The sequence below is a fragment of the Heteronotia binoei genome, chromosome 21 (genome assembly GCF_032191835.1).
Source record: "Heteronotia binoei isolate CCM8104 ecotype False Entrance Well chromosome 21, APGP_CSIRO_Hbin_v1, whole genome shotgun sequence".
Classification (NCBI taxonomy): domain Eukaryota; kingdom Metazoa; phylum Chordata; class Lepidosauria; order Squamata; family Gekkonidae; genus Heteronotia; species Heteronotia binoei.
In genome coordinates, this window is record NC_083243.1 from 91175489 (window position 1) to 91200493 (window position 25005).

The 25005-nt window shown below is 42.7% G+C and overlaps 1 protein-coding gene across 1 annotated transcript in view; it reads right to left on the reverse strand.

Annotated features, from left to right (window-relative positions):
• LOC132590107 (protein PALS1) overlaps window positions 1–25005 on the reverse strand; it is a 136374-nt gene that overhangs the window by 90400 nt on the left and 20969 nt on the right. Inside the window, exons 2-3 of the mRNA XM_060262962.1 lie at window positions 14125–14208; window positions 24–543 (exon numbers count right to left, since the gene is read on the reverse strand). Coding sequence (XP_060118945.1) covers window positions 24–426 — 403 coding nt within the window. The 5' untranslated portion in view covers window positions 427–543; window positions 14125–14208. The remainder of the gene's footprint in view (window positions 1–23; window positions 544–14124; window positions 14209–25005) is intronic.

The window sequence follows — 25005 nt, forward strand, 5'->3', positions numbered from 1 at the left end:
TTCCATTTGTAAGCAACACATACCTAAGACTTTAACAGCACAGTGTGGGCTCTCCAGAATAACTCCTTCGCCTGTATCAAACATAGGATTGTCTATTCCAGTTTTAGGAGGAATTTGAGCTAGCTTCTTTAGCCTCATGGACGAATTTAGGTCCAGTTCCTGTTTCTTTCCTTCTTCTTCCCGCCTTCGCCTCAGATCCTCCTGCTGTTGTCGAATCCGCTCAAGTTGAGCACTCCTTCGTAGTGGCATCATCCTGGTGCCCAGATCACCAGGGCAATCAACAGCCATCTCTCTATGTTTCTGAGGCTCTTCTAAAGGTGCAAGTTCCACATTTTTTGTTTCACTGTCTGAATCTTCTGTTAAATGGCCATTCATATGAGTGGTTGTCATCGTTGTACGTAAAAAGCTGTACAACTTATCAGACATAAAATTTATTATAAAGCCTATTTTTTTGATGGTACCACTTAAAATCCATTATAATTTCAAGCCACTCTTCTTATGCATTACCAAACCCAGATGAAAAGAAATATCCAGCGAGATAATCTATGAGAAAACATAAAACACAGGAAATAGAGTTAATAGGGAGAAGCTAATTCTTATCTCCAATATTTCCTGTATAATTTCATTGGTTTTAGCGAATTTAGTGGAAATATTCAAATACAGACTTCCATATATCAGCACAATTGTGGAAGTATAGGGAGAAGGTACTGCACATAGTAACGTTTAAAGAAGATACAGTTCTTCATTAACTAGCAATTAATTGACAATACAGTTAACTGCAATACAGTTACAGATTATCTATGAGCAAATGTCGTTTCAGGAGCCCTTGGGGAAAACCTTCAAGGCCTCAACCCTTTCTAAACTAGCCTCAGATTACAGATGCTTTGCCATGGGCACACAGACTCCTTGAATATTCACAGTACGGATTCAGGAACTTGCAAAACCACATTTTCCAGACTGGTAACAGCACTGACATTACAACAGACAAGAGGTTTCAAACAAAGGCTTTTGCAAAACTTCACTATCACTGCCTTCACCAGACAGTGAAAGGTCTGGCTATGCTGGAGGGGTGATATTGCTGGCAAGCATTATTAAAGGTGGGCCCAAACTTATCTGAGCTTTAGCTACTTGTTAAAAGCTGGAGGAAGGTGGGGAGGAGGAAAGGACTTGTTATGTTTGCCATTTTCTGAATTTCCAATCAGTAATTAGAACATAATTCATAAAGATCTTCTGTGAGCTAACTTCTTTACAGGAAGCAATTTTATTTTGCTTACATCTGCAGAATGAGTTGCTTTAATCATTTCTGCAATATAACATGACTGTCAAGGTCAGACTGACCATGATGGCCACTCCATAATGAAGCCTAATTTTAAGAAAATTCCATTTACACTGGTCAACTCCCTTTACTCCCATCCACTTAAAATTTAGTAATGGAATTGGTGGGAGTGCATTGTTTATAAAGCATTGTTCTTAGCTTTTGTGTATTTTCTTTAATTACTGATTATTGAGAGTAAGCTTTTTACTGTGTTTCAAAAGTATAATTTGCTACTCTGGATGGAAAGAAATTTTGCCAGATCACACCAACCATTCGTTTCACCATTCTGTTTCCAGAACTGGCCAGCAAGATGCTTCTGGGAACTCACAAGCAGGTTGTGAAGACGATGGCTATTTTCTGTATTACTCTCCCAAGAGGCGCCATTCAGAGATATACAGCTGCTAAATACTTAGGTTCCATTGATGTATCATGGCTAATCATCTATAAAAGACTTGCCATTCATTTCCCTAGGCCATGGCTAGGAGTCAAGAGCAGCAAAGAAGTATTTGATTCCTCACCGGCTGTTGCTCTGCCCCAGGGTTTCTGCTTGAGCTGGCTCAAGCTATCAATTCCCCACCAGTTGCTGCGTGGACGCCTTTTGATCCGTGGCTACCTTCCATTCCCCTCACGGTGACTGGACCTCCAAAAAAACCAGATCTGGTCACTGTGAGGGGAATGGAACATAGCTGCAGATAAAAAGGAGAATGGATTGCTTGAGCCGGCTCAAGCAGAATCATAGAGTTGGAAAGGACTTCCAGGGTCATCTAGATCAGTGGACTCTCAACCTTTTTGGCCCTGGGGATCAGCCCCAGGGCCAGCAGGGTGGGGGCACCGAATTCAGCCTCCGCCCGCCCCCCTCCGCCCCTTGCGCCTCCCCCCCTCTGTTTGCACAAGTTTAAGGCTGGGAAAGGGATGGTGAAGCACCTCCCCGGCTCTTTAAAGGCCGACATCCCCCCGCCGATCAGCTGGTCGGTGGGGGAAATCACGGCAGCAGCGCAAGCCACCCACTGAAAAATCCACACTGCCCTTGTCTCCTCCCCACTTCCTTCCTGGGTGTGGGAAGGCGGCAAGGGCAGCACGTTTTTTTCAGTGGGTGACTCGCACTGCTGCCGCACTTCCCTCCACCGATTAGCTGATCAGTGGGGGGAGGGGGGTTCAGCCTTTAAAGAGCCAGGGAAGCACTTCACTGCCCCTTCCCCAACCTTAAACTTGTGGAAACGGAGGGAGGAGGCGCCACAGAGGGGGGTGGGGGGTGAGGCTGCACAGCGCCACGGGGGGGAGGCGGGGCAGCGGGGTTGTGCGACCCGGTTGCTAACAGGCCATGGCCCAGTACCGGTCTGTGGGCCGGGGGTTGGGAACCCCTGATCTAAACCAACCCCCTGCACAATGCAGGAAATTCACAAATGCCTCCCCCTAAATTCAAAGGATCCACATTGCTGTCAGATGGCCATCTAGCCTCTGTTTAAAAACCTCCAGGAAAGGTGAGTCCACCACCTCCCAAGGAAGCCTGTTCCACTGAGGAACTGCTCTGTCAGAAAGTTCTTCCTATCGTTGTGAGCCAGAAATTCTTTTGATGCAATTTCAGCCCATTGGTTCTGGTCCTACCTTCTGGGGCCACAGAAAACAATTCTGCACCATCCCCTATATGACAGCCCTTCAAGTACTTGAAGATGGTAATTATATCACTTCTCAGCCGCCTCCTCTCCAGTCTAAACATCACCAGCTCCTTCAACCTTTCCTCATAGGACTTGGTCTCCAGACCCCTCACCATCTTCGTCGCCCTCTTCTGGACCCGTTCCAGCTTGTCTATATCCTTCCTAAAATGTGGTGCCCAAAACTGGACACAATATTCCAGGTGAGGTCTTACCAGAGCAGAGTAAAGTGATACCATCACTTCATATGATCTAGACGCTATACTTCTGTTGATACAGCCCAAAATTGCATTTGCCTTTTTAGCCACCACATCACACTGTTGACTCATGTTCAGTGGATGGTTCACTAAGACCCCTAGATCCTTTTCACACACACTACTGCTAAGACACGTCTCCCCCATCCTATAACTATGCATTGGATTTTTCCTATCTAAATGCAGAACTTTACATTTAACTCTGTTAAAATTCATTTTATTGATTTTAGCCAAGTTTTCCAGTCTGTCAGCATCATCCTGTATCCTGACTATCTTTTACCATAGTTGCTACCCCTCCCAATTTAGTATCATCGGCAAATTTAATAAGCATTCCCTCTATTTCTTCATCCAAATCATTTATAAAGATGTTGAACAAAACAGGTCCCAGGACAGATCCTTGAGGCACTCCACTTGTCACTCCTCTCCAAAAGGATGAGGAACCATTCACAAGCACTCTTTGGGTGTGATCTGTCAACAGATTCACCTAACGGTAACAGGATCCAAACCACATTTTACCAACCTGTCAACAAGGATAGTATGTGGAACCTTATCAAGGCCTTATTGAAATCAAGATAAACTATGTCTACAGAATTCCCCTGATCCAGCCAAGGTAGTAACTTTCTCAAAAAAAGAGATAAGGTTAGTCTGACATGACTTGTTCTTGAGAAACCCATTCTGGCTCTTAGTAATCACAGAAGTCCAGGGGTAAAGCAACTGCTGTTGAGGGATCAGTCTTTGATTTTTGGCATATGAACTAAATATCCATACCTTTAATTCACATTGCCAGAAGTCAAACACTTCTTGGTTTGAGTACAATCAAGTTTCATGGCTTCAACTGCAATTGATGGAATCCAGTGGTGGTAGCAGCTACTAAATCTCCCACAGTGCTTTGTGAGCAGAATTTTAGCAGTAAGCACCATTTTCAGCAGCAACCATGCTTGCTTACACTATATACCACAATCGGGCTCCATAGCCTTGTGAGTAAAGTGCAAAGTGACAAAAGAGCAGATTTAGATCAACAGATGTAGCCTTGTCCATTGTTGGAAGTAACCAATTCAAACTGTGTTAATTTATATTTACAAGTATTACATGGTGTCATGACCCAGATGGGGGTGCCACCTGATGCTGCCACCACTCTGGAATCAGGATCCCTTGGAAAGGCCCAGAGTCCCCTCCCAAGCCCTTCCTTTGGCCCAAGAAAACAGGTGTGTTGACCAGGCAGAGTAACAAAAAACAAAATGGTTTATTTCAAACAGGAAATCAATAAAGGGTAAGTGAACAGATAAGGTGCATTAAACTACAGCAAGATGGGTGAAGGAAAATAAACGTAAAACCCCTAACGCGACTAAACTTAACTGTCCAAGCCTGTTAGGCCCCAGGCCTCGGCCTGCTCACTCTCTCCGTCAGAGTGAGGGTCCTCCTCCTGAACAGCAGCTGTCCTTCCTGCTTGGCCTCTCAGTAGGAAAAGAACAGTGTTTGTCTCTAGAGAAAGCTTTTAAGCCAATCACCTCAGAGCCTACTTGGACACTAATTGGCTGAAACCAGCGCCAAGCATTCTGGGGATTGTAGGCTGCCTCTTTTACTGAGACACAGGCCTCACAGGCTCCCTAGACCCACTAGGCCTCTCTCTGCAATAGTTTTTCAGTCACAACTGATTTGGAATTCGGAACATGTTAAACGTTTTATGTTAGTTTAACTGGGGATTTTAACTATCATTATAAGCCACCCTGAACAAAGAGGAAAGTTGGGATGCAAATGTTTTAATAAATAAGCTCCTAATTTAGTGGTTTAACTAGGCTTCCCAACCCCCCCCCCCGCCCTGCCGAGGGATCCCCGAATTAGCAACCTCCTCCCCCGCTCTCCAAAAATCCGGAAGCGGGGGGGGGGGGGGAATGGCGCCGTGTCTTTCCCTGCCTGCCTCCCTCGCAGGCTTCAGGCTTCTCCCTTCCTCCAGGTCACAAAGACCCGCCCACCGCCGGCCTGCTATTCATTCCAGTCCGGCCTCCCTTCGCGAGGTGCATGCTGGGACTCATAGTCCTTGCGTCCTCTCCAGCTGCCGGGTGGTGTCTCCTTGGGGAGTCTGGCCGGTGTGGGGGGGAAGCTCCGCCCCCAGAGTGTTTGTATCTCGGGAGGCTTCAGTTGCTGATTGAAAGGCTTCCTCTTGGGATGTTGTGTCTGTGTTACTTTGAAGAAGTTGGCAGCAACTCGTGAGTAGAGAGGCCAATCCCTCGCTTCAGAGTGGCCAGAAATGGGGGGGGGGAGGGAGTCTGCTGAGCACTTCATTATTCTCTATGTGGAGATTGATTCTCATAGGGTATAATGGGGAATTGATCTGGAGGTTTCGGGGGCTCTGGGGGAGCTGTTTTTTGAGGTAGAGGCACCAAATTTTCAGTATAGTATCTAGTGACACTCCCCAAAGTATCCCCCAAGTTTCAAAACGATTGGACCACGGGGTCCAATTCTATGAGCCCCAAAAGAAGGTGCCACTATCCTTCATTATTTCCTATGGAAAGAAGACATTTAAAAAGGTGTGCGGTCGCTTTAAATGTGATGGCCAGAACTCCCTTTGGAGTTCAATTATGCTTGTAACACCCTTGCTTCTGGCTCTGCCCCGATGTCTCCTGGCTCCACCCCCAAAGTCTCCTGGCTCCACCCCAAAGTCCCCAGATATTTCTTGAATTGGACTTGGCAACCCTAGGTTTAACATCCAACTGAAAATTATCTGAGAAGTTTAGTATTTCTATAGAGTAATGGAAAAGTCTGCTTCTAAACATATCTATAGGGTACTGTCCAGTTTCCCCCCTTCGCTGAGTTAGTGTGAGTGAGCTCAGTTTTTTATTCTCTGGCTCATACATTTTTGTCTTAGCTCACGAAAAATGGCCCCAGAGCAAACTAATTTATGCAGCAGCTCACAACTTTAATATTAGTAGCTCACAACTGTAATACTAGTAGCTCAGAAAGTAGAATTTTGGCTCAGAGATTCCACAGTTTAGAGGGAACAGTGGTACTGTCTGGCTTTAAAAATGAAAGCCTCAAAACATGTCCGGCAAACATAGTGCACTATAGATTATAAACGTAAATCGAAAGTATGTATACAACATGTTCCATGGCTGCCATTCCCATTTTGTCTGATGAAGTCTGCTTAAGAGCATACGAAAGCTTACATTCTGAATAAAACATACGGTAGTTGGTCTTAAAGGTACACTTGTCTACTGCTTTGTTCTATTGCTTCAGACCAACACGGCTGCCTACTGGGATCTATGTATTATAAAGGCAAGGTAATAATCTGCTTACACTGATGAAAGTCATGCAATTTACTTGAATAATCCACATGTCATCCAAAATATACATATTAACACAGATCAAAATAAAGCATATTTTTGAAATGTGCAAAACACATAGAAGTGTAAGTTATAAATAAGCAAAAAAACCCACCTACTTGGAAAGCCTAAACAGAACACTAGCAGCATCACAAAAGTAGCAAGTGCCAAATGGTCAATTCTACAAAGTCTCTGAAAATCACTCATCTGTACTACAAGGTAAAAGCAAGTCCCCTGTGCAAGCACCAGTCATTTCCGACTCTGGGGTGACGTTGCTTTCACAATGTTTTCACGGCAGACTTTTTACAGGGTGGTTTGCCCTTGCCTTCCCCAGTCATCTACACTTTCCCCCCAGCAAGCTGGGTACTCATTTTACCGACCTTGAAGGCTGAGTCAACCATGAGCCGGCTACCTGAACCAGCTTCTGCTGGGATCGAACTCAGGTTGTGAGCAGAGGGCTCTGACTGCAGTACTGCAGCTTTACCACTCTGCGCCACGGGGCTCACATGTACTACAATCGTATTATTAAAAGGTCACTGCATAGTTCCAAAAACGAAGGTATCTAATTTTGCTCAACATTGCTCAAGGCCCTTGGAATTAAAATCCCAAAGTTCCCAGTGATTACATGACTCACTATGCTGCTCTGTTTCTGCCCCATCTGCAAGAAATAGAGGGACCAAATTTCAGAGATCCTGTTGTAGACAGCTTCCTTCAAGGTACTTTCCCTATGTTATGCTCTCTCTTCAGCTACAATGTGCAGCACAACCTCTTCATTCCTTTTTGGTCCTTAATCACTCCTTTTGAAATAGAGAGACATACAAATTTCAAGATTTCTGCAGAAATACTGCAAGTTGGTATAAATTTTAAGAGATATCTTTCACTAATTTATCTAGCCCCAAGTTTCTTAAGCTTTGGGTGCCATGTGAAAACATTCATATTTTCACAAATGTTTTATTGCCTTTGTTTGCTTCTACTTTTTGATGTAGATGCAGTTAATATTGTTAATTTCACCCCGAACTTGTTCATCTGGTGTAATATTCTTTTTCTCCTGTTTTGTTTCTGTGCATACTGCAGACACACAGAACGTATTTTCAAGCATATATTTAATTTGGCCACAAGCAGCCCCATGGCGCAGAGTGGCAAAGCTTCAGTACTGCAGTCCGAACTCTCTGCTCACGACCTGAGTTCAATCCTCAGTGGAAGCTGGGTTTTCAGGTAGACAGCTCGAGGTTGACTCAGCCTTCCATCCTTCCAAGGTTGGTAAAATGAGTACCCAGCTTGCTGGGGGGAAAGTGTAGATAACTAGGGAAGGCAATGACAAACCACCCTGTAAAAAGTCTGCTGTGAAAACATCGTGATGTGATGTCACCCCAGAGTCAGAAACGAATGGTGCTTGTACCTTTACCTTTTCAATTTGGCCACAACCAGTATAGTGTATATAACAGTTTTTAACTCAAGGGTTTAATGTTTGGTGTTGAGAGCCAGTTTGGTGTAGTAGTAAAGTGTGTGGACTCTTATCTAGGAGAACCAGGTTTGATTTCCCACTTCTCCACATATACCTGCTGATGTGACCTTGGGTCAGCCACAAGTTCTCTCAAAGCCGTTCTGGGAGAGCTCTCTCAGCCGCACCTATCTCGCAGGGTGTTTGTTGTGGGGAGGGAAAGGGAAAGTAGATTGTAAGCTGCTCTGAGGCTCCTATGGGTAGCGAAGGGCAGGGTATAAATCCAATCTCCTCTTCTTTTTAACTCTATATCCAAATACACTGCTAGTCCTCCTGTGACTGTATGAAACCATTTGTCCAAATTAAATCTTTGTTTACTACTGTTATTCCTGTCTCTCAAATAGGAAAAAACCTATGCAATACATGCAAAGATGACACAGAGTGTAGCATTTTGTAGCTCTTTTTCAAGTATTAGGTCTTTCACAATTTTACCTGTTGAATACTAAAGCCTTCTAATATAACCACCAAATTATACACTTTGATATGTAACATATTTGATATTATTAAAGCTGTGCAATATATTTAGGTTTTATAAGAAAGTATTGCGTATATCATTTCCCCCACCACAAGTTTTCGAGAGGGAGGGGGACCAACACATTTTATAATTCTAAGTTTTGGCAGAGAATGGGAATTTCTGAATAATCATTACATTGGATGCTACAATGTACTACTGGTTACTTCAACTGATATATTGCCTTATTTTTTAAATTACTATGAATGAAAACCATCTCAGGAGTTTATGAGCTGAGAATACAGAATATGTATCTTTTAAAGACCTAAAGCTTCTCACAGGAGACTGCTGCACACTATTCCCAAGGATCTTCTGACAGCTAGGAGTAGCTTTTCAGGGGACAGTGGCCTAAGCAAGCAGCAGGGGAGGTGGCAAAAATCCCTCCTGGTCTCTATCGCTTTAACATCTCCACTCTCAACTAGAATGGTCATTAGCAATAAGCATAGAAGGTTCTCGGATATCAGCACTACTGTTCTCTTTCACTCTCTCTAGCCTTAACTATTCAGCATCTGCTGCTGAGTAATGGAGATAACATTTCCACTAAGGGTTTCACTGGCAATCAGGCAAGACCTAAGCAAACACAACTGATTTGCAAATAGACAACATTGTGGCCAGACAGAAGGTTGACTCATACAATCAGTTCAACAAAAGATGAAATAGTTTGTCGGTGCAGCTATCAAGTTCTGCTGCCTGCATCTACAGGTTCTATACACTGAGAAAAGACAGAAGTGTCAAATGATATATAGTTCCTGATATTCACAGTTCAGTTTAATAGTAACATTTTGTACAAGTTGAAGATACTCTGGTCTCAGGAACCAAAGCCTCCAGAATAAATGCTACAGTATAGTTCTCCTTGACAAATCTGTGGTAAGTATATATAGTTTTTGAATTCTGTCAGTCAGAATTAGAAACGTCTATATTCTTCTATAAACAGACATTCTGCTAATGAAAAAGGCATCATCTCACTCTTTTTGGATGTCCTAAAGTAATACTGATGTTTACAAAATTAATGATTTTGGGCTGTTAGCTAGCTAAAGATGTTCCAATCATTCAATTACACTTCACATATCAGAAAGATTCAATGGAGGTAAATTTTAAATATTTCTATGCAGATCTCTATGCCCCCCAAAATAAGATCCTGGACCGTTGGGAATACAGCAGGATGCAATCAGAAGAAATCAGCCTCTGCTCTTTTGCATATGGAGCAAGAATTCACATAAAAGCATGTGTATGCATGTATGGGTGATTTCTGCCCATTCCTGCTTCTCTTCCCCCACCCTTGCACCTTACTGTTCCTTAAGAACTCCTGGACAAAGAATTGCGAAAGTAAGAGTAAATAATGAACATTCACAAGCATTTCCCATACAAGGAGAAGACAGACAAGGTTGCCCACTATCTCCACTCTTATTTATAATAGCAATAGAACAATTAGCAGAAAGGATTAGAAATTCGGGAAGAATAGAGGGCTATAGGATAGGTAACGAAGAAATGAAGCTTAATCTATTTGCAGATGACATTATAGTAATCATGACAAACCCTAAAGAGGGAGTTAAAGAGGTTAAGATTATCCTAGAAGACTTTGAAAAGTGCTCAGGGCTAAGGGTCAACATGGTAAAATCAGAAATCATATAGAATCAGAGAAGAAAGGCAAGAGATAAATAGGAGTACGAACATAGGATTGGGGGTTAAGAAATTTAAATATTTAGGTATAGTGTTGCAAAAAAATATTGATAAAATGATAAAGGATAATTATGATAAAACATGGGGAAAATAGAGACAAGAAAAGATGGAAAAATAAAATGCTGGGGATATCATCTAGAATAGGAGTGCTAAAATGTTTTGGGTACCAAAATTAACATACCTATTTCAAATGTTGCCTCTGGGAACAATGAAAAATAAAACTGAACAATGGAACAGAGCATTAAAGGAGTGGATATTTGACAGTAAAAATGCAGGTTCCATAAGAGAATAATTTATAGTCATAAATCAGAATTTGGATGGGGAATCCTAAACCTAAACAATTATTATGAAGCTTTTCAACTAAAACCATTATTAGAAATAGGCGAGGAAAAGACTCAGAAGTGGATTAACCTTGAGAATGAAACTAATAATAATATAGGTAGATTAGGCATTTTTTCTAAAGTTACGAATAAAGACTTAAAATTAACAATAGGCCCTAGAAGAGCATCATTAGAAGTTTGGAAGAAATGGCAACCCTATTGGTTAGGAAAAGTTTCTAGATGGGCACCCCTCGAGACTGTTAACGAAGGAGTGCAAGATATTAATTGGTGGGAAATGTTAAATCTTAAAGATTATCACAGAGTGGGGGATATGTTTAGAAGTGGAAATCTTAAGCTCTTACAGGAAGTAACAGAACAAACAGGTAAACAATATTGGCTAAAAATAGCTGGGCTATATAAGGCAGTAAAAACGATTAGCGAAAATGAACTCTGGATAGATGAACCAACGGAAGTAATATACAAAGAAATGGCAAAGCAGAAAAAGGGGTTGGTAGGGAAAATATATAGAAAGATGATAATAAATAAGGAAAAAATAACAGAATACTTACAAAGGAGATGGAGCCATGAAGGTCAGATATCAGAGAGGATTGCGGATAAAATTATGAAAGGAATAGAAGAAATCAAAGTAACCAAATTTAAAGAACTTGAATATAAATTCCTTACAAAATGGTACATGACACCAGCACAGCTAGCTAACATGATTCCAGGGTTAAGCCCGTTATGCTGGCACTGTAAACTCTCTAAAGGTTGGTATGCACACATGTGGTGGGAATGTTCGGAAGTAAAGACCTTTTGGAAGGAAATTATCGAAATTATTAGAAAAGTATGCAATATAACACTAACTATAGATTTTAATCTAATGTTGTTAAGTACAATAGGAGGCCCAATAATAGGAGTATTCAAAATTTAGTTAAGGCTATGATACTGGCAGGAAAAGCGGTTATAGCTTTGGGTTGGAAAGACAAAAGTAAATGGACAGTAGAAATCTGGCACAACTATTTGTTTGAATTTATACAGTCAGATATCGTGGCATCAATCAACAAAGAGACAACGTGGGAAGGGAAATCTAATGAAATCAAGACCAGATGGAAGACCTACCTAGATTGGTTATTGAAAGAAGGAAGAAAAGACATTCAGTGGAAGATTAAGGCTTTGTGCCCATGGCTGGGGTGAAAAGACTAAGAGTAAAGGGAGGGAGAAAGGAAGGGAGAGATCGAAATGTATATAGCTACAAATATTTGTTGTAATAAACTAAATGGAATAATTAAAAAATGGGGGGGGGGGAGAACTTCTGGTCAACAGAAACAACTTTTCAGTGGTCAAAAGAGGAAGGATCTGTTCTGATTATTCCTTCAATTTATTTTGTTTTACTAAAACTTTTATATCTCATCTTTCCCTGTTATTTCAAGTGGTTTACAATATACCATTAAAATATCCAAGGGACAATAAGGAACAGTAGAATCCCAATTCACTCCCAAACTAATGAAATATGTGTCACTTACACACCACAGGTCCATTTGAGGAACCCATCCCATAAAGTGGAAACCATCACAGAGAAAGTACAGGCTCTAGTCAATGCCAACCTTCGCGAGGGACACCCAGAAGATGGCAAACTGAAGACGTTAGATGCAGGATGCTCTAGGTTTTCAAGGCAAGAGACAAACAGAGGTGGTTTCCTATTGGCTGCCTCTGTGTAGCAACCCTGGCCCTTGGTGGTCTCCCATCCAAGAATTCCTTAGCTTCCAAGATCTGATGAGACAGGGCTAACCTAGGCCATCAAGGCCAAGGCATGTTTAATGTACATGTCTATTATGCAAGTGTTTTAAAATTACTGTATCATTTGCTAGCCATATTGAATTACAGTGCCAGCGAAGAGTAACTTCTGAAATAATGGAATGTGTTTTCACTCCCTTAACTTCCTCTTCTATGCCTCCCCACCTTTGGACAGCAGCTGGAACTCCTCATTTATACCAGATTAGCATTCCATTGGCACTCTCTGTAGCTGACTGTTTGTTTCCATGGTAACAGCTTTGCCAGCTAACATGCAACTAATGCAAAAAAACAAAAGTACATCATGCAATCATGAAAGATTTCTCCTCCGTCTTCCCAGATTCTTTCCCTCTGGTCTTAAGGTAATAGTGACTACCCTTCTAAGCCTGTTAAACAGTAAATTAGACGATTACCCATGTGCAGAACAGAAGAACATCTTTCTACTAGCTGTATCAAGCTCAGTCGGCAGATGGCTAAAGCTTCCTAGTAGTAATGATGCCAAAACATTTAAGGAACTGCACGTAAACTATCTGCTCTGTTTACGTCAATCATTGGCGACTGCTTAAATTTAATGACATGAGTGGAAAAATTTTAAGCAACAAACACAGAAAATAGATTCCATTTAAGAATGTAAGTTATCAGTTTCAATCACATTGATACAGGGTACACATCTGCTTAAGGTTAGATTATTCACAAATTCCCTTCTTCACCCATCAGCAGATAGCTCCAACTGAACTCTACATTTATTTCCTACAAGGCCTATTAAAACACAGAAATCCTCATTACATCTTAATTACCATTTATAATAGAGTTGAAACCTGGCTAGTCTCACTCTCTCACTTTCACACACACACTCACACACACGCGCATACACAAAAGCCGAATTGCTATCTATGTTCCTTCACTTCTCTTTTCAAACCCCCAATTAATGAAATAAGGGAATTGTCTTTCATAGTTAAATTTCTCTTTATGGTCAACAGAAGAGCTGCTGCACAATTTTTTGGGGGGGGCGGGGTATTCTGTCTACCTTTGAAGTTTCTTAAGAGAAATGTTATGCACTAATCAAGAGGTGCTGAATTCATTTGTTATAAGAGCTGGATCTGACACAAATGCCACTTTGTTGGGTCAGGCTATGCGTGCCATAAAATGTAACATGAGGTACCAGAGACTTTATAAAGGTGACTTTAGATGTTGAATGGCGATAGCTGGTTAATGACAATAACAGGCTTGATTGGATTAGGTGTGATAGATATACAGAGGAGTAGTAGACACAGAAATACAAGTGTTGGTAATGAGACAGGAAACCTAGGTCTCAATTCCATCCAGGAGGATGCAAAGAATAAATGGACATAAGTCCAACATTAGAAACCACATTCAGTTGCTGACCTAAGAGTAGCAGTGCTCTTATAAAGAAATTTCAATGGGAGATTAGAAAGAGAGTCTGCTGAATTGCAATTGATAATGAAGCTCAAGACAATGCAACCTCCTGGACTGAACTGAGAGTTAGTTTTCCTGTCTCATTACCAATGTGTGCTATGCTTTTATCACCTGAAATCACTCTGCTCTCCAAGATATAAGAGCCAATCCAAGTGTTCTAATTCCTAAACAGGGTATTTTTTTAAAGAAAATAATTCCAGCTAGGAACAGAGAAATCAATTAAAAAACCCTTTTTAGAATAAGCCAAAATAATGTCTTAAATGTACACTGTGCTTGTCAGAAGAATCCATTCATCCATCCACCATCCCTCACTAGAAGTGTGCTTGCACTCAAAAGCTTATACCTGGAATAAAATGTTGTTGGTCTTGAAGTTGCCATGGGACTCTTTCCTCCTCCTCCTCCTGTTCCCAAATAGAAGAGAACAGCCCTGGAAAAGGAGGCAGAGAGTGAGTGAGTGCAGCAGAAAAACCACTGAGGGAATGGGGGGGGGGGACAACCTCCAGTGTGGCTGCAGTAGCAGCCCTGGGAAAGGAAGCAGAAGGAGGTAGTTGTTGGGGAGGGGGGAATTTGAGCCCTGCATGGGCCAGATCTATCCCGCAGGCCACATGTTTGACACTCCGGCATGGCAAGCCAATGATTCATACTTAGGAGCATAAGAGTCAGGCTGCCAGCACTATCTATTCAGAATTGACAATTACTTATTTAAATTACAGATGCTAGAATACCAAGAGTCTATCCTCACATAAGGCAATATAAGCATACATTTAAGAACATCAGAGCTGATAAAAGTGCAGATTTTTCAGCAGAATCAAACTAAGCACTGATAAGCTAGTTACATTAGACTTGTAGTTGAAAAGCATGAATAAAATTCTGTGTATAAAGCCATAAGGCTTGGACTAAAACCTATGTTTTCTGCTGGCAGAAGGCACTTCCCACCAGAGGAATAGGGGTGGTCTTTTATATTTATTAGTTTTTACCAATTTTCCCCTCCCTCATGCTCTTCTTGGGGGTCCACTGAGGACATGTTTCAGAGGACCTAAAGGCTGCTACAGTGGGAAGGAAGAGGTCACAGCATTCCCTTCTGGAAGCTTCTCTCTAGTCATACTAAAATATGATCTAAACTATAGCACTATAGAGATGGAAGGGACCTCCAGGGTCATCTAGTCCAACCCTCTGCATAATGCAGGAAACTCACAAATACCTCCCCCTAAATTTACAGGATCTTCATTGCTGTCAGATAGCCATCTAGCCTCCGTTTAAAAACCTCGAAAAAAGGAGAGCCATTAGAGGAACTGCTCTAATGGTCAGGAAGTTCTTCCTAATGTTGAGCTGGAAACTCTTTTGATTTAATTTCAACCCATTGGTTTTGGTCCTACCTTCTGGGGACACAGAAAACAATTCCATACCATCCTCTAGATGACAGCCCTTCAATTACTTGAAGATGGTGATCATATCACCTCTCAACCGCCTGCTCTCCAGGGTAAACATGCCCAGCTCTTTCAACCTTTCTTCATAGGACTTGATCTCCAGACCCCTCACCATCTTCGTTGCCCTCCTTTGGACCCGTTCCAGCTTGTCTATATTGGTCCACCCTCTCTTAAAAAAATGTACAGCAGACCCGGCCGAATTGGCGAATTACCGTCCGGTGTCTAATTTACCATTTTTAGGTAAAATTATCGAGAGGGCAGTGGCGTTGCACTTACAGAGGTTTCTAGATGACGCTTCCGTTCTTGACCCGTGCCAGTCTGGTTTCCGGCCGGGCCATGGGACGGAGACGGTGCTGGTCGCCTTGGTGGATGACCTCCAGTGGCAACTGGATCGTGGCGGCATTGCAGTGCTGATGTTACTAGACCTGTCGGCGGCATTTGACACAGTCGACCATCAGTTGCTAACGCGCCGCCTCGCCGACATTGGGGTTGGGGGGTTGGCCTTGCAATGGCTCTCCTCCTTCCTCTCAGGCCGGGGACAAAGGGTGGCTATTGGGGATGAGCGATCCCAGAGACACACACTAGATTGTGGTGTACCTCAGGGAGCAGTTCTCTCCCCAATGTTGTTTAACATCTATATGCGCCCCCTTGCCCAGATTGCCCGGAGGTTTGGGCTGGGTTGCCATCAATATGAAGATGACACCCAGCTCTATCTACTAATGGACGACCGGCCCGACTCCGCCCCAGGGAATTTGGACCGGGCCTTACAGGCTGTTGCGACGTGGCTCAGACTGAGTGGGCTGAAGTTGAACCCAGCGAAGACAGAGGTCCTTTGTGTGGGTCGCGGCGACCGGGGAGGGGAAATAGCTCTCCCTGCCTTCGAGGCGCACCATTGAAATCAGCGCGCCAGGTAAAGAGTCTGGGTGTTTTACTGGAGCCTTCATTATCAATGGAGGCCCAGATAGCAGCCACTGCCAAGTCAGCATTCTTCCATCTGAGGCGGGCAAGGCAGTTGGCCCCTTTCCTAGAGCGTCGCGACCTCGCAACAGTGATCCATGCAACGGTCACCTCAAGATTGGACTACTGTAATGCCCTCTACTTGGGGCTACCTTTGTGCCGGACCCGGAAGTTGCAGCTGGTGCAGAACGCGGCAGCCAGGCTGTTGTTGGGACTCCCAAAATGGGAGCACATACGGCCGGGGCTGCGTGGACTGCACTGGCTGCCAATTACATACCGGGTCCAGTACAAAGTGCTGGTCATTACCTTTAAAGTCTTGTATGGCTGAGGACCAGCCTACCTGAGGGACCGTCACTTCCCATATGAACCCCAGAGGGCACTGAGGTCAGCTGGAAAAAATAAAATGACTATCCCTGGGCCGAAAGAGATCAAGCTTCAGAATACCAGAGCACGGGCCTTTTCAATCGCGGCCCCTACCCTATGGAATCAGCTCCCTGAGGAGGTGCGGGCCCTGCGGAACCTTGATCAGTTCCGCAGGGCCTGCAAGACTGCCCTCTTTAAACGAGCATACATCGACTGCTGAATTGTTGTTAACTAAGGACCCACCAACACGGTCCTGTTTTAAGGACCTATGTCATCATGGAATTTGTTTAAACTGGCAGAAACTAGCGTCAGAATGCCATCATTGCTGCCAGATCAATTCAAATTATGAATTTTTAAATACATTAACTGGTATTTAAATAAAGTTTAAAGTTCTTACTTTTAAATCTAATGTTTTTATTTATTATTGTATATGTACGAAATGTTGTTAGCCGCCCTGAGCCTGCCTAGGCGGGGAGGGCGGGATACAAATAAAATTTATTATTATTATTATTAAAATGTGGTGGCCAAAACTGAACACAATACTCCAGGTCTTACCAGAGCAGAGTAAAACGATACCATCACTTCACGTGATCGGGATACTATACTTCTGTTGATACAGCCCAAAATTACATTTACCTTTTTAGCCACCACATCAAGAAGATGATGATATTGGATTTATATCCCGCACTCCACTCCGAAGATTCTCAGAGCGGCTCACAATCTCCTTTACCTTCCTCCCCCACAACAGACACCCTGTGAGGTGGGTGGGGCTGGAGAGGGCTCTCACAGCAGCTGCCCTTTCAAGGACAACCTCTGCCAGAGCTATGGCTAACCCAAGGCCATTCTAGCAGGTGCAAGTGGAGGAGTGGGGAATCAAACCCGGTTCTCCCAGATAAGAGTCCGCACACTTAACCACTACACCAAACTGGCTCATCACACAGTTGACTCACGTTCAGCGTATGATCCACTAAGACCCCTAGATCCTTTTCGCACATACTACTGCTAAAACAAGTCTCCCCCATCCTATAACCATGCACTGGATTTTTTCTACCTAAATGCAGAACTTTACATTTTTCTCTGTTAAAATTTTATTGCTTTTAGTCCAGTTTTCCAGCCTGTCAAGGTCATCCTGTATCCTGTTTCTGTCTTCTACTGTATTTGCAACCTCTCCCAATTTAGTATCATCAGCAAATATAATAAGCATTGTTTCGGAGAGGTAGAAGAACTAGAGATCAAATTGCCAACATCTGATGGATTATGGAGAAAGCACGGGAGTATCAGAAAAACGTCTATTTCTGTTTCATTGACTACGCTAAAGTCTTTGATTATATGGATCACAACAAACTGTGGCAAGTCCTTAAAGAGATGGGAGTACCAGACCACCTCACATGTCTCCTGAGAAACCTGTATAAGGGTCAAGAAGCAACTGTCAGAATGGGATATGGAACAACTGATTGGTTTAGAATAGGAAAAGGAGTTCGACAAGGATGTATATTGTCACCCTGCTTATTTAATTTATATGCAGAGTACATCATGCGGAATGCTGGCCTGGATGAGCCCACTGCAATGGCGGTGTACTCGTGACGAAGCGACTAGAGCATCTTATAGGGAGTTTATGAGGTCCTATGAGATGGCAGTCAAGGCCACAAAGAAAATGTACTTTGCAGCTAAGATTGCGTCTGCAAATTTGCACCCGGCACAATTGTTTAGGACAATTCGGAACCTCACTACATTGCCACAAGGCAAACCAAAAGTTAAGGAATTAGAGATAGGCTGTGAGGCTTTTGCGAATTTTTTTGCAGACAAAGTCCAGTCACTCCGCTGTGACTGCCCTGCCATATTGGATACAGTGTGTGAACTTGAGGCTCTGTGCCTGTCTTCTGGTTTGATCCTGGATTGTTTCGACCCACTCGGCCTAGAGGAAGTTGACAGAATTCTCTCTACTGCACGCCCAACAACTTGTGATCTGGACCCGTGCCCCTCCTGGCTAATTAAAGCTTGCCAGGAGGAGCTGAGATGTCCTGTACAGGACAACATAAATAGATCTCTTTCGGAGGGTCTTTTGCCAACCCCTCTGAAAGAGGCAGTGGTCCGCCCCCTCCTGAAAAAGGCTACATCAGACCCGGCCGAATTGGCTCATTACCGGCCGGTCTCAAACTTGCCCTTTTTGGGCAAAGTCATAGAGAGGGCTGTGGTGTTGCAGCTACAGAGTTTCCTGGATGACGCTTCCACCTTGGATCCATTCCAGTCCGGCTTCCGCCGGGGCCATGGGACAGAGACAGTGTTCGTCGCCCTCATGGATGATCTCCGGTGCCATCTGGATTGAGGCAGTGTGGCAGTATTGCTGTTGTTAGACCTATCAGCTGCTGACCCGCCGATATGGTCAATCACCGGCTGCTGACCCGCCGCCTTGCCGGCGCAGGGATTCAGGGGTTAGCCTTGCAGTGGGTTTCCTCTTTCCTTGAGGATCGGGGACAAAGGGTGGTGATTGGGGGAAAGCTGTCCTGGAGACACCTACTTAATTGTGGAGTGCCTCAGGGGGCAGTTCTCTCTCCGATGTTATTTAACATCTACATGCACCCCCCTGTCCAGATTGCCCGGAGATATGGGCTGGGTTGTCACCAGTATGCGGATGACACCCAGCTCTATCTATTGATGGGCGGCCGAACTGGCGATGTCCCTGCAAATTTGGACCAGGCGTTGCAAGCTGTGGCAGATTGGATTAAGTCAAGTGGGCTGAAATTGAATCCAGCGAAGACAGAGGTCCTTTGCCTAGGTCGCGGCGGTCCGGAGGGAGGGATCTCCCTTCCAGCTTTTGACAGTGCGCCACTGGTACCAGTGCGCAGGGTCAGGAGCTTGGGAGTGCTACTGGAGTCTTCCTTGACAATGGAGGCCCAGATAGCAGCCACTGCCAAATCCGCCTTTTTTCATCTTAGGCAGGCGAGGCAGTTGGCTCCCTTCCTGGAATGCGGTGACCTGGCAACGGTGATCCATGCAAAGGTCACCTCGAGGTTAGACTACTGTAATGCTCTCTACATGGGGCTGCCCTTGTGCCGAACTCGGAAACTGCAGCTAGTGCAGAATGCAGTGGCCAGACTGTTAATGGGCCTACCTCGGTGGGAACATGTGCGGCCTAGGCTGCAGGAACTGCATTGGCTGCCAATTGTATACCGAGTTCGTTACAAGGTGCTGGTTATTACCTTTAAAGCCCTATATGGCCAAGGACCTGCCTACCTTAGGGACTGCCTCTCTCCATATGTTCCCCAGAGAGCACTACGATCTAGCTCACAAAATCTTCTGGAAGTACCTGGGCCAAAGGAGGCCAAATTAAAAACAACTAGAGAACAGGCCTTCTCTATAAAGGCTCCCCAATGGTGGAACCAGCTGCCAGAAGAGGTGCGGGCCCTGCGGGATTTTAATCAATTCCATAGGGCGTGCAAAACCGCCCTCTTCCAACTAGCCTTCTAAGATGGAACCTGGCATAAGCATCACGACATCTTTAACACAACTGAGATAGTAGCACCACTAAATTATATTGTTTTAGACTGTTTTTAGATTATTTAATGTTAATTGTGAATTGTATTTAATTGTATTATCCTGTTTTTATTGTTATAACATGGCTTATGCCATGTCCTGTAAGCCGCCCTGAGCCTGCCTCGGTGGGGAGGGTGGGGTATAAATAAAATTTTATTATTATTATTATGAAACACAAGCCAGAATGAAGATTGCTGGGAAAACATCAACAACCTCAGATATGCAGATGACACCACTCTAATGGCAGAAAGTGAGGACCTAACGAATCTCTTGTTGAGGGTGAAAGAGCAGAGCACAAAAGTAGGCTTGAAACTCAACATCAAAAAAACTAAGATCATGGCATCCGGCCTCATCACACGTTGGCAAATAGAAGGGGAAGACATGGAAGTAGTGACAGACTTCACATTTCTGGGATCCAAGATCACTGCAGATGGTGACTGTAGCCATGAAATTAAAAGATGTTTGCTCCTTGGGAGGACAGCTATGGTGAACCTGGGCAGTATAATAAAAAGCAGAGACATCACCCTGCCAACAAAAGTCCGTATAGTCAAAGCGATGGTATTCCCAGTAGTAATGTATGGCTGTGAGAGCTGGACCATAAGGAAGGCCAAGCACAGAAGAATAGATGCTTTTGAGCTGTGGTGCTGGAGAAGAATCTTGAGAGTCCCTTGGACTGCAAGAAGATCAAATCAGTCAGTCCTAAGGGAAATCAACCCTGACTGTTCCCTGGAAGGTCAGATGCTGAAGCTAAAACTCAAATACTTTGGTCACCAGATGAGACGGGAGCACTCACTGGAGAAGATCCTGATGCTAGGAAAGTTAGAAGGCAAAAGAAGAAGGGGACGGCAAAAGATGAGATGGCTGGACAGCATTACTGATGTAACAAACACGAATTTGAGCAAACTTCGGAGGATGGTGGAAGACAGGAGGACCTGGCGTGACTTTGTCCATGGGGTTGCAAAGAGTAGGACTCGACTGTGCAACTGAACAAGAACAACTATTCCTTCATCCAAATCATTTATAAAGATGTTGAACAAAACAGGTCTCAGGACAGTTCCTTGAGGCACTCCACTTGTCACTCCTCCCCAAGAGGATGAGAAACCATTCACAAGCACTCTTTGGGTGCGATCTGAAAACCAGTTACAGATCCACCTAATGGTAACAGGACCCAAACCACATTTTATCAACTTGTCAACAAGGATAGTATGTGGAACCTTATCAAAAGCCTTACTGAAATCAAGATAAACTATGTCTACAGTATTCCCCTGATCCAGCAAGGTAGTCACTTTCTCAAAAAAAAAAAAAAAGAGATCAAGTTAGTCTGACATGACTTGTTCTTGAGAAACCCATGCTGGCTCTTAGTAATCACAGCCATCTTTTCTAAATGTTCCAGGACTGACTGATGATTTGTTCTAAAACTTTTCCAGGTATAGACGTCAAACTGGTGGGACGGAAGTTACACGGATCCTCCTTTTTCCTCTTCTTGAAGATAGGGACAACATTTGCCCGCCTCCAATCTTCTGGCACCTCTCCTGTTCTCCAAGAATTCTCAAAAATAATAGCCAGAGACTCAGAAATTACATCTGCAAGCTCTTTTAGAACCCTTGGATGCAGTTCATCTGGCCCTGAGGACTTAAGTTTCATTTAAATATGAAGCAGATATAGCACCAAAGAAATTAATTTTATGTATCTGGTTTTAATAATTAATTTTTTTAATTTTCATATTAATATTGTCTTATAATAGATTATTGTATTTTATCATGTTACTGTGTTGTTAGCCGCCCTGAGCCTGTTCGCAGGGAGGGTGGGACAAACAGAAATAAATAAATAAAATATATAATATACAAGTTCATGAATAACAAAGCTGTACTTTATCGACACACAGAGTATTTATTTACATCTTTGGTTCTCCAGAATGGAAAAGAAGCTGCTGTGTCCTTTTGCACTTTTTCTTGCTGTTTGGTTTATAATATCAAACAGAACAACTGTTTATTAATATGGATACCAGAAAGATTTTTCCAAGCCTAACAAGATGATCTGGAATTTGTGCTAGAGTAATAGATATAGTGATTTCTATTCACCTGATTGAATTCCAGAGTAAAATTCTGGTTGTCTGACATAAATATGACTGCACCTTTCCTAAATTATATATAAGGGACAAAACAGAGGGACTAAGTGTAAAATTGGAAAAAAAAGAAAGTTCTGAAAAATAAGTGCATGTAGGAATGTCCGTAACTATAATTTCACACACACAGAACAACAAGAAGAAAAAACTATTGTAGCTTTTTACCATAAAGACCTGAAAAAAACTTGCTGGGGGGGGGGGGAGAGCTGTCACAGCCTTTCCCCTGCTTCTCCTCCTGGTCCTTGCCTCTGCCACTTCATACCTTCTCTCTTGAATGGGGGGGGGGGCAGGGGGGAGAGAGAAAACATCAGCAGAGGCACTGGCGCATCTTTCTCCTGGCTGCTCTCTCTTCATTTCCATCTCTCCAAGGAAAGTGAGGGAGTGCTGCTTGGGACAAAGGAGGGTGCTGCTGCCTTGTTGCTTGCTTACTGAGCTTCTTGCCGTACACTTCTCTGTAGCTGTAGCAGCATCACCCAATCACACAAACACACCAACTACCACTACTTGCTCACCCTCTCTTGCTGCCTATCCAGCTTCTCTTTCTCCCTAGTATCCCCTGTTCCACTGCCACTAGCAATGAAGTCAAAGATTTTGCAGTGCTTTGTCAAGAAGACTCTTTTACTTTATGTTGGTTGTACAAGTGTAGACAGTGGCTCTCTAATTGGAGGTTGTTTAAAATACCGCCTCCCTTTTTTAAATGGGATTTTTATGCAATGGCCCTGATTCCGTGGTGTTTTTGATCTTCAGTTTTTGATCTTCAGGTTCAGAATCAGATATACTGACTGATAAATTTGTTTGTCTTTTATGACATAATGTAATTCTATTATTCACTGCACTTCCCATAGGATAATAAACACAGTATATAAATGTATTAATATTACCAACTATTAAAATGCTGGTACTATATAATGTACCACCTTGAACAAGAACATTCTTCCACAATGAAATATTAAAAGAAACTGAAATGCATATTATTTCAAAGCACTGAAATTAAGTCGCTATACCCAAAATAATCTGAAATTTGTTCACCATTTGAACATTTCAGCTCAATTAATTTGAAAAGGGCTTTGAAATGTGTTAAGGGGGAAAAGTCCAGGGGGGCCAGATGTCCCCAAACAGATCAAACTCAGCTATGAAAACACTGGAGATCCTTGAGAAAATCAGCTTTCTGTCTGTAAAATTGAATTGGGGGTTTATCTCATAGGGTATTGTGACGAAATGAAGAATTATCATAACTGATATTTTATATAAGAAACTAATAAATTCGGAGGAGGAGCAAACAGCAATTTGGAACTTGGGTGTAGATTCTGGAAGATCTTTAAATTTGCCAAGAAGGGTATAGTCAGTTACTGGATGATGTAAACTTAAACTAGTATTAGGCTACGCCCACTTCAAATAGGAGTGCCTGTCCATTAGTCATCCATTTAGTTTCATTCTCGTTTTGAACTTACTAGAACATTCATACACAACAATGACATCAGTTTATTGTATGATTCCAAGGCAGTAATTTTTCTCATGATACCTATCACATTCTTCAGTAGACTAGAGTGACAGATGTATTTATTAAGCAGAGTTATAACACTACATATGGTAGAATAGACATGTAATATAATTCTGCTTCATATGTACAGCCATGTTCATATTCTCAGAAACAGGAAAGGTATCGTGAAAGAAAATGACTCCTACAACAATTGGGGCAAATTGCTATTTTAAATGTTCTCACTATAGATATTTTTTCAACTGCATACAGAATGCTGATTTTGACTCATGTACATGATGATGATTTTAAGTGTGGGATTTCTGAATATGTTTACTGTTTAACTGGAATTCAGATGAACTGGAAAAAACTGGAAAAAATACTCCAGCTCACCTTTTCTTTCTACTTATTAAAAATTGTTTTGCTTACTCAATAGGAGCTTTAGAGCTCAGACTAGCACATCACAGAAATAAATACAACTAGAGGTTACTTATAAAGTACTGGATATAGGAAAGACTGACTTCAGAAGACAAAGAAAAACATGGCTCTATAACAATTATCTATCCAAATTTCTCAACACACAATGCTCAAAACACTTAAAGACAGAACAGTCTTTCTAGAGGTCTGAGGTCCCTTGAACATACAAGCAAGGTACACAAGTAGAGAGCAAAGGTATCAGATTTTCACAGAATAAGACATGCAACTGCTGTCAACTGTATTTACTCTTAGATCATAGCCTCACCAAACGTTTACCTTCTAACATTTACCATGGGTCACAGGCTAAAAAAGCAGACAGAACAACAAAACAAAGGAAGATATTTCCTGCCTCCTAAGACTTTGGATAAGACCATAACAAGAGCCTTGCTGGATCAGAGGTCAATCTAGGTCAGCATCCTGTTTTACACTGTGGCCAACCAGTTCCCCTGGAGGGCCAATGAACAGGGCATAGGCCAAGACCTTTCAACAATACTGTCTCCTACCAGAGATAGTACTGGTATTCAGTTGCTTATTGCCTTTGAACATGGATGTTCCCTTTGGTCACCACAAGTGGACCTGTCTTCCATGAATCTTTGTTACCTCCTTTTAAAGACATCTATGCTTACGGCCATTACTACATATCCTGACAATTAATTCAATAATTTAACTATTAATTGAATAAAGTAGTATTTCCTTTTATCTGCATCCTAAATCTACTGCTCATCAACTTAATTGGAAACCCTCTCAGTTCTAGTATTAGGGGAGAATACTTTCTTGTGGAATCTACTTTACTTAGTGCTCAAGGTCCTGTTTTTGTTAGAAGATGGGTGACTTTACAAAAGCTTTTTGAATACTACATTAAAT